Source organism: Actinia tenebrosa, unplaced genomic scaffold (assembly GCF_029948245.1).
Source record: "Actinia tenebrosa isolate PJP-AT-01 unplaced genomic scaffold, QUT_ActTen_1.0 PGA_scaffold0__85_contigs__length_37466705, whole genome shotgun sequence".
NCBI lineage: Eukaryota > Metazoa > Cnidaria > Anthozoa > Actiniaria > Actiniidae > Actinia > Actinia tenebrosa.
Genome location: NW_028292569.1, coordinates 30219653 through 30229654, shown reverse-complemented (window position 1 = coordinate 30229654; position 10002 = coordinate 30219653). Strand labels below are relative to the sequence as shown.

General features: G+C 37.3%; 2 protein-coding genes across 2 annotated transcripts; both read right to left on the bottom strand.

Annotated features, from left to right (window-relative positions):
- Positions 1-332: 332 nt before the first annotated feature.
- LOC148914051 (uncharacterized) lies at positions 333-9493 on the bottom strand. Its single transcript, XM_089026096.1, has 2 exons — positions 9266-9493; positions 333-7503 (listed from the first exon to the last, which is right to left on the bottom strand). Exon 2 carries the CDS (start codon positions 7386-7388, stop codon positions 333-335), a length of 7056 nt encoding a protein of 2351 aa, XP_088882222.1. The 5' UTR covers positions 7389-7503; positions 9266-9493.
- LOC148914052 (uncharacterized) lies at positions 7421-8480 on the bottom strand. Its single transcript, XM_089026092.1, has 2 exons — positions 7519-8480; positions 7421-7430 (listed from the first exon to the last, which is right to left on the bottom strand). The coding sequence occupies exons 1-2, from the start codon at positions 8478-8480 to the stop codon at positions 7421-7423; spliced, it is 972 nt and encodes a 323-aa protein (XP_088882218.1).
- Positions 9494-10002: the final 509 nt, after the last annotated feature.

The following is a 10002-nucleotide window of genomic DNA, read 5'->3' as shown; positions in this document are numbered from 1 at the left end:
ATTACGATTCTCTCCAATGAGATCGTTCAGTGCTCCCAAGAGCGTCTTTTTGTTCTGCTAGGGATTTCTTCCACCGTCTTATCTGCGCTAATAACTTCATCCATGGGAGCCATCAACTTATTTTCAAGTAATTGGCTATTGGATTGTAATATGGCGTCCGACAACGTTTCACCCATATTCTCTCTGAGACAGTCAAGCTCATTTGAAAGGTCCACATTCAGAGTAGTTAACTTTTGTTTTCGTTTTCCAACTCGCTCATTATTTCCGCTAGCGTTTCGTCCTTACTATCTATTCTGTCAATTATGGCTCTTGGTAGCTGGATATGCTCTTTTTCATCCAGATTGTGAATCAGATGTAATAGCATGAGCCAAGTCGTCTCCTAGTGTAGCAGATATGCTGTTACTGAGGTTTTCTAGCAGTTCCCTCTGTCTGCATGCAACTTCTTTTAATTTCTCGTTTTCTTCAGCAAGCTTTATTAACGTCTTTTGATCAGACAGCATTTGATTTAAAGCTTGGGAATAATACTTTTTTTCCTTCTCACTTGGCTCTTCTTCCTTTAATTCGCCTGCCATTTGAGCAAATACATTAGAACCATGTATCTTATGCAGTACATCTTCTCGTGCTTGATCAAGCCTAGCCTTTTCTTTGCACAAGGAATCATAGGTTTCTTGGATATCCTCATCTTGCAATTCGACCTCAAATTTGGATTTCTCTTCTTGTATTTCTTTTAATTTTCTTTCAGCATCACGTTTTTCATCTATTAAAGCTTGGATTTCTTCTGGACCAATAGAAGGTCTAGAACTATCGTCACAGTCGTCAAACTTTGTATTTATCTCAAGCATATAATCTTTCAGACTTTTCTGTGAATGTAGGAGCTTGGTCAGCTCGAGTAACTCAGGAGAGACAGCACTGTCGTCCTCCGAAATGGAACGCATACCCTCCAGCTCGTTTTCAACAAATTCCATTTCTTCCCTAGTTTCTTCCAATTCATCTTCAAGTGATGACATTGCTTCTTTGACATTTGATTGCTCCTGGTTGAAGTTACTGTAATAACGTTCTTTTTCTGCTTGCGCTTCAAGTAGACGTTTTTCGGTATCTTCGATAGCTTCTTGGATGTCCAGTATCACTTGATCATCATTCTGTTTATTGTTGTTTTTGACATCGTTCAACTGCTTTAACATTTCTTCAACCTCGTTACTCTTAGATTTTAGTTTATCGATTTCTTCTTCTTTACGCTCAATTATCCGCTTAATTTCCTCCAGCTCTTGTTTATCAGCAGCTGTCTTTAAAGTTTCGGCAAGTTTTCGTTCCTGGTTTAAGAGAGCCTCAATTTCTTTATATTCCTTAATGTTTTTATCAATTTCTGCCTTCTTTTGGAATAAAGAACTTAAATCATTTAACTCAGGTGTCATGTTTTCTTCTGCACTTTGACAATTTAAGATGGCTTCCATTTTCTCTTTGATATTTTGAAGTTCGTATTTGGTTGCCTTGTATTCAGGGAAAACCAAAGGAGAAATTGGACAGAAAGCTGTGCTTTCTTGCTCCTTGACCGATGCGGGTTGGACTTCTTTTAAGGATTGCTTTTCGATGACATTCATAAGCTCATCCTCTTTTTCTTTTGTGTCTTCTCCCTCACTCTGTAAAGACTGAAGCTCTATGCATATTTCTTTAATCTCGTTCTCTTGTTCCACAGTCTCAAATGAAAGTTCGTTCTCTTCGTCTGTTTCTTTTCCCACAGTAATTGCCGATAGAATGGAATCTGGAATGTTTTGAAGTGCATTTTCTTTTAATTCGGCCGTTTTGACCTTTTCTTTCAACGCATCAGCTGCTTTAAGTAGTTCGTCTGTCTTATTTTGTTTTCTTTCCATTAATTTTCTTAATTCCGCTGCAGCGCGTAGTGGCTCATCTTTTATGCTACCTTCATTTTTTCTCAACAGATCTTCTATTGCATGTATTCTTTCACTTGCATCTTCAGCTCTACTTTGCGCGACCTCTGCATTGACTGATTCAGCTTCATCTCCGCAAGGAAGTTTACTTGAAATTTCTTCAAGCTCAAGAACTAAGTTTTGCTTGCGTTCGATCATAGGTCCAATAGCTGAATGGGAATCATCCAATTTTCCTTGTCTCTGATAGATTACTGCTTCTTTAAAATCATTTTCTTCATCCTTAATTTTTTGATCTAGTACGTCTAAAGCATTTTTGAATTCTTGTTTCAGGCATGCCAATTCATAAGCCTCCTGCACTTCGTGAGGTAATTCTTCATAACCTTTAGGAAAAGCTTCTTGAAGTTCGATCCGTTTGACATCTAGCTCAGCTTTTGCTTCAAGAAGGTCAAACAGTTCTGTGGTCTTCTCGCTTCCCAGATTTTCGATCAGAGATTGTTTCTCAGTTATCTGTTGATCGACGATATCTTTTTCCGATCCTAGTTCCTTCAGCTTATGAGGTAGTACATTTATTTTGCTTTCCATTGCAAGAGGAATCTTAGCTTTTTTGCCTAGTGAAGATAATTCATCTCTTATTTTCATCATTTCTTTTTCGATGTCTTCCACCTTGGTACTTGGTACTGTCTTTTCATTTGGTGTTTCACTGTCTCTGTTTTCAACGTTGGACGAAACTTTGTCTTTGCCTCCTTCTGCAGTAATTCCTTCTCTTTCTCTAAGATTCTTCTGTAGTTTTTCTCTTTTCTTGATGAAAGGCCTCAGCCTATCCTGGCGATCTTCAGCCATTCTTTTATATCTCTCCTTATCTCGTAAAGCTTTTTCGATACTCTTAGTAAGGTTTTTGTTTTTCTTATCTTCGTTGCTTTTTGCTTTAATCAATTGCTGTACATGTGGAGGTATATGAGCCTTCGTAAGAGGCAAATTACTTGGCTCAGCCACGTCTTTCATGGTGTCATGGTCACTGACTTCACTTGGTTGTTGATTTAAAGTGTAACTTTTTTCTTGCGCACCAGTAGATAAGGAAGACATCTGGAGTTCTTCAAGAACCTTTTTCTGTTCTGCAAGACATTGGACAGCCTCTTCTACTTTCTCTTTCTCTGTATCGTCTTGCATCTGTGTAAGTTTATTCTGATTCTTGTCAAGTTCTCTCGCTTTGAGCGCAACACATTCTTCAAGCTTGAGTTTCTTACTCATCAGTTCAAAGAGACCTTTCTCATCATCTGAAATCCGATCTTCGTGTTCTTTAATTTCCATGTCTAATTCCTCTAATTTTTTACAAACCTCTTTTTTCTCCTTTTTAAGAAGTTCGATCAAATCTTTCTCCTCCTCCTTCTTCAAGGCTCTGTCAGCTTTTTCAAGCTGTTTCAATGCGAGCAGTTCTTGAGCGTTCAGTTTTTCTTCTTCCTTTTTGTTGTTTGCATCATTCAAATCTTTGAGCTGTGCGATTTGTTTTTCTATAGCTTTTATTTCATCTGCAAAACACTTTTCTTCTTCTCGAAGTTCCTTAAGTTCATTGTCTCCAAGATCGTCAGATCTGCTGTCCCCTTCCACTTGTTTTGTGTTGTTCACGGATCTCAACTCGGGAATTTCCTCGACGAACCATCTTCCAACTAAAGCTTTTAAGATATCAAACCTATCTTTCAGCTTCTCATTTTCGCGTTTCAGCGTTTCGACATCAGACTCGTCAAGTTGCTGGTCATCCACCACAAGTTCCTCTTTACCGCTGATAGGGAAATCAGCATCGCTTGTTTCTTCTTGATCCTTAGATAACTGGTTTTGATCATCAGTACTATCTGATTGTTTTACTTTTGTGGTGTCTTGTGGTTTCTCATCTTCTAAGCTAGCGTTTTGGTCTTGCTCGGCATTTTCTTTGTTCTCTGCTGCGTCTTTGTCGATCGGTGTATCGTCTTCATGCAGTTCTGGCTTTTGTGGTTTCTCATCTTCAAAGTTAACGTTTTGGTCTTGCTCAGATTTTTCTTTGTTTTCTGTTGCGTCTTTGTCTTCATCGATCGGTTTCTCCTCTCCATGGAGTTCTTGCTCTTGCTCGATATCAGCTTTTTCCGTGTCTTCCGTGTCTTTATCCATTGAATCAAGGACTTTTGCTTCCTCTTCTTTGGTGTTTGAGTCCGTTTCTGTAAGTTCTTTATCAATTTCCTCGTCGTTTTTCCCTGGCAAGACTTTGGATGAACTATCGGCAGATTGCTTCTTGAAGTTCTTTTCTTTCTGAGAAATCTCACTTTTTAATTCTTCGTTTTGCTTGCCTTCTACTTCCTTTTCTTTAGTTTCCTCCTCTGTAGTCTTCATGTGCTCTTGCAAGTCATCAGTTTGCGTACTGGCATCTTCATTAGTAATTTCTTTGATGGCAGTGTCAAGCATGTTATCTTGCTTCACATTTTCATTGTCTTCTATTCTTTTTCTTTCAGTTGCCTGCTCTGCAGTGTTGATGCCATTTAGCAGCTCTTCAGTTTGTGTAATGTCATCCTCCTTGGCAGTATCGTTGAAAACATCTCTAGACATTCTCTCTTGCTTCACATTTTTAAACTGATCATCGTTTTCTTCAGATGAGTCGCTTAAGTCTTCTTTTTCTGAGACTTCAGGAGATGTGTCCAGTGGAATGTCCTTGTCATTGTTATCAGAAGCATTGTACAATGGCCTTTTTACCAGATCCTCGACTTCAAAAGTCTGCGTCTCTATATCAACTGATTGCACCATCATTTTACCAAAAATTGTCCTATTAACAAGGTCTCTTATTCCACTTGTCAACTTATCTTCAAGATCTTGATTCATGTCCTTGACTTTGGCTAACTTTCTGAGGGCGGATTTTAGGCTATCTTTATATTCATTGTAATATATTCTGCTCAAGCTAAACCTTTCTAAGTTCATCGCCAATTCCAGATCAGCCTTCTTTATTGATACGCACTGGCTTTCAATGGATTCGGCTCCTGAATCCGACACTCCTTCCTCGTTTTCAGGAGGAGGACTGTTAGGCTCAGACTCAAAATCGGAGCTTGCGCCTGAAGATGTATCTGATTCTGCGCCCTCGTTTTCTTTTGATATACAATGGCTAATGAGGTTCTCAAGTGCTCTTTGAAGATCCTCTTTGGTGCGTATATCTTCATCGGATAAAACAGACTCATGGACTAACGCCGGAGCTATTTCATCAGTTGGCGAATCATTTCGAATAACCTCATCTGATTGGCTTGATGCACTTGCAAAGCTATAACGCCTGTGAAAAGCAACATCAGTTTTCTTTTTATCATTCAGAAGGTCGTTTATAAGATCGATTGCCTTTTCAAGATTCTGGACACTTGCTTCGTGCTCGTCTTGTCTCTGTCGCTGTAAGTCGGCCAATTCTTTTTTCAATGGCAACGAAGCCTCTAGCTTTTTGGCTTCGGTATTGATGTTATTGATGTTGTTATTTTCATCATTCTCTTCTTCGGTTCCTGGTGTTCTTCTTTGGACTTCTAAAATCTTTTTTGCCAATCCATTTTTTTCTCGAAGTAGTTTCACTTCATTTTCATCTTTATCAGCTAAGAGCTTGTGAAGGTCGGCTATATCTTTGTTAAATTTCAGTAAAATATTCAACTTTTCCTTCTCGTGCTCTTTGTCCATTTCCTCCTTCCTCTGCGAAAGAATTTCGTCCAGTTCATCTTGCATTTCCATGTAGTATATCCTACCCAGGTTGAACCTTTCAATGATGGATGCTTCTTCCAGAGCTGATTTTTCTTTGATGAGATTTTCAATGACTTCGGCTTCCGAAGAAAGGACAAATTCTTTGTGCTGCATTTGTAGTTTTTCCATTAATTCTTCTTTATCCTTCTCGTAATGCTTCTCCAGTTCATTTAGTGTGCGCTTCATTCTTTCATTTTCTTCCTTCAATATCTCTAATTCTTCGAGATCAGAACTTCTTTCCATTTTATTGTCCTTGTCATCGGAATTCCCATCATCATCGGACTTGCCCTGTGTTTCAGTCGACTTTATATTCTGTGAGGTCAAATTTTCATTTGCATCGTCTTTTCCCTGTAAAATCTCTTTCAGTTTCTCGCTGCTTTCTTCCATATCAAGTCCAAGTTTTTCACACACAGCATTCCATACCTCACCTGAAACATCCAAATCCTTTTTTCTCTCGTCTGATAATTCTTTCAAATACCTATTCTTTTCTTGTTCGTGCCTTCTTTGTTGCTCCAGTTTTTCTAGTTCGTGTGATCTTATAATGTTGTTCTTGATTGCATCCAGCTTCTTGCCAAGTTGTTCTTTGACTTCAGTGTGAAAGTTATCATTTATCAGTTCGTCTAAGGCATTAACTTCATTTGCAAAACCTTTAGCTCTTTGTTCGCTAGAGGGCTCTGAAGTGCTTGGCTGATTGGACGCTTCGGATGTTTCTGGATTATTTGGTTTATCAGCTAGATCTTTTATAACCTGGTTAATAGAATCTGTAAGCTTCTTGTAACGAGACTTAAGTTCTTCAAGATCTTCTTCATCTGCGCCATCTTCATCATTCACAGCACCTTTCAGTGAATCAATCAAGTCTTGGATTTTTCCTTGAAGATCAGATTTTTCTTTGGCAAAGGTGACTTTCAGTTGTTTAATCTCCATTTCCTTTTCATCCATAGCATTTTGCAGTACTTTAATCTCAAGAAGATATTCCTGGACACTGTCCTGCAGTTTCATTTGCATATCTAAATCCTCCTTGCTTGATTCTTTGTTTGGATCTCCAGACTTCTTTTCTTGCACTGAGGATAAATCTGTATAGCTGTCTCTACTATTCTTGTTTGGCTTTTCTATTGAAGAGCTGGATAACTCAAATCCAGATTCAGAAGATTGGAGCTCGTCTGCTTCTGATCGTGTCACCAAACGATCCTGATCTTTCTCCAGCTCATGAACTTTCTCCAAAAGATTTTCATATTTTTTTCTCTCCTTTTCCATTTCATCTGTAAGCTGGATGTTCAAACTACTTAACTTTTCTACTGTTCGCTTGAGGCCTTCTTTGTCGCTGTCAACTGCACTGATGTCTTTAACTGGCTCGCGCAAGTTCCGTTTGTCTCTTTCTATTTCTTCCTTTAATCTTGCATTTTGACTTTCACATTCTTGAAGCTTATCAAACAGCTCTCCATTTCGCTCTTTTTCTTGAACGACTTGACTTTTTAATTCAACGTTTTCTTTTTCGAAAATGTTTAGCTTGTTTTTTACTTCTTCGTGGTCGCTTTTTAATTCCTGGATTTCATTTTGGAACTCGCTTTCCCGCCCATCCATGAGTTGCTTAAAGTACCTCTCAATGTCATTTTTCTCGAACTCAAAACTTTTCAAAAGGTTGAGTTGTTCGTTTCTTAGTTTCGCTTCAAACTCTTCCTTCCCTCTTTCATAGCTATTCCTTAGCTCTTCAAGTTCATTCTGATGTTGTTCTTCAATCTCTTCCAAAGGCTTCTGAGATTTCTTGAAATCTCTCATTTTTCTCCTATTTCTTTTCTCTAAGTTTCTGATTACCTTCTGCTGTTCATCACGCAACTTTGCTACTTCGTCGATAAGTGCAACTTCAATATCTTCTTTTGTTGGCGAGTCCAATCTGTTAAGAATAGACAATTCACGGTTATATACCTTAGCCAACTCAAACCTTTCAACATGAACACTATTTGACAACTCTTCTATCTCTCGTTCTAAATTCTCGATTGTCATGTCCCTTTCAGACAACTTTTCTTGCAACTCATCCGCGAATCTTCGTTTCTGCATTGCGATTTCGTTTTCTAACCGAGTGTTCAGTCTTTGCCGATCTTCGGCGTTGCGTTCTTCCCACAATTTCTCAACAATTTCAATCTTTTCTTCCATTTCTTGTTTGCAAGCTAAAAATGATTTATTTTTCTCGATTTCATTATTAGTATTTTGTTGGTCATGCTTGAAAGTAGGTTTCTTCACAAACTCCGCTTTTTCTCGAACCTGTTTCCTTTCAAGTTCTGCTTTTTCGACCTCGAAATCATTTTTTAGCTTCATAATTTTCGCCAGCTTATCCTCTTCTAAACCATTTATCTTACTTTGAAGCTTATTAATAATGACTTTAAACTCTTTATTTTTGTCCTCAAACGAAGCCGGATCCGATTTTGACCGAAGAATGCAGTTTTCGCGATACAACTCTTCGATTTCAGACGTTTTTTCTAAAACTACCGCCTCGTATTCTTCTCTAAGTTTTCTTTTGTCTTTCCTATATTCCTCCTCTGTTTCTTTGACGTCTCCTTGCGACTTTTTTATCAATTCTTGTTTAATATCTTTCGTCTTTTTTTCATTACGATTTTCGGCATCCACTTGTCTACTGTCACTTTCTTGCAATAACATTTCTCTTTCTTTCAACCATTCTTGTCGAAATGCTTGTATTTCATCTTCGTGTTTGACTTTAAGCTGCTGTAATTGTTCCTGGTGAATAGTTTCAATGATTTCCTTCTCTTTTATAAACCCTAACACGATATCACCTTTCTCGGCTTCCAATGTTTGTAGCTTCTTCAGAGTTTTACTTAATTCAGCCTCCTCCATTGAAGAATTTAACTCATCCATAATTACTTCAAATGTTTCTCGGGTAAAATTTATTTCAAACTCGAGCCTTAAAACAAGTTGATATAAGATATCAACGCCTGAAATGGCTAGTGAACAAACTTCGAATCATCTTATTAGGCTTTTTTCAGACGCCCAGTCTTCGAGTGTTTACTACAAATTCATAAATTATTAAAATTCCCACCAGAAATTGAGATTCGTTTATGTAAATATCTTGTTTTTATGCAACAATAAGTAAATTCACTTTTGTCATTTGCTTCTTGGTAATAAAAAAATAACGTTTTCCAGTTTTTTTATTTTCTTTCGAAATTCCATCTCGATAGTAGGATCGTTTTCTTTGTTAGAAATATGTTGTCTGTGTGCGGTTCGCAAAAACGAGCGAAAAGGAAAACTAACGACTATGTCCAACAAGCGAAAACACAAACGAAGCTTAACTGCATGTGTCGAATGATTCATATTATTGATTTATTATTGCAGTATATATACCCGTGCGAACGCTTTTGTTTGGTTCATTTGCACCATGTTACCGAATTGGTAGCAGAGAAGTTTTACTGAAACTACGAAACAATTAGACAAAACCCCACTGCTTTCTTCGACAACAAATGCAATCAACGTCGCATAACAGCGTCGGTCGACAAAATGTCTGCTTTCAGACAACAAATTCAAACGGCTAAAAGATTACTATTTCATGTATTCCGCAATAACTACTAGAGAAATAACTGATTTTAAACATATATAGTATTATAAACTATTCATGTTAGAAATATCACAGTAAGTAGATTACTTACCTTATTATCTATCGCTTTCTCTGATTGCTGTTCATATATTTCTGTGCTCCCTCAATATTGCAAGAAAGTCAAATACAGAATACAATATCACTTTGAATGTCGTTTCCTTTGGCTGGAAGTATATTTAAAGGAACTGACTGCGTTCATTTAATTTGCTAACTTGATGACATTTATTGCCAGTTTTATCGACGTTAATAAAACTTAACAGTTCCACTGCGCATGACTAGGATGAAGGTTTTTTTCAATGCTATTGTTGTTGCTATTGTTGGCATGTATTTTCGGAATCCAAAAGGCGGTAAAGACGGTGGCACAGGACTGTCATAATATGATGACAAACAAAATTTCATTTCCATACTTAAGAAATAACAGTAAAACAATTTTGCGTTTAAATATTTTCATTTAACTAATTTGTATGGAAAATGCTGGAACAAATGCAGAAAGCGAAGTAAAAAGGCACATAGAACTGAGCAAATGAAAACAAAATACATATGTATATTGCAATTAATAAACTTATTATTGGAATAATTTTTTTCTTAACGTAAAAAATAAAATAGTAATAACAAAAGGAAGAAAAATAAGATGACAACGATTCCGAGTATGGAAATTGAGACAAGGTAGGAAAAAATGCCAGCTTATTTTGGCCCTGTTCCAGTTCTTTAGTTCCTTCGAGCACCTTTGCTGCACGTAGAAGATACTCATATAAAAATAATTATTTCAGTCATAGAGCTCTTGCATAA

Coding starts and splice junctions, on each gene's coding strand:
- LOC148914051 (XM_089026096.1), bottom strand. CDS start 7,388: ATGAGAGATTTCAAGAAATCTCAGAAGCCTTTGGAAGAGATTGAAGAA.
- LOC148914052 (XM_089026092.1), bottom strand. CDS start 8,480: ATGGATGAGTTAAATTCTTCAATGGAGGAGGCTGAATTAAGTAAAACT.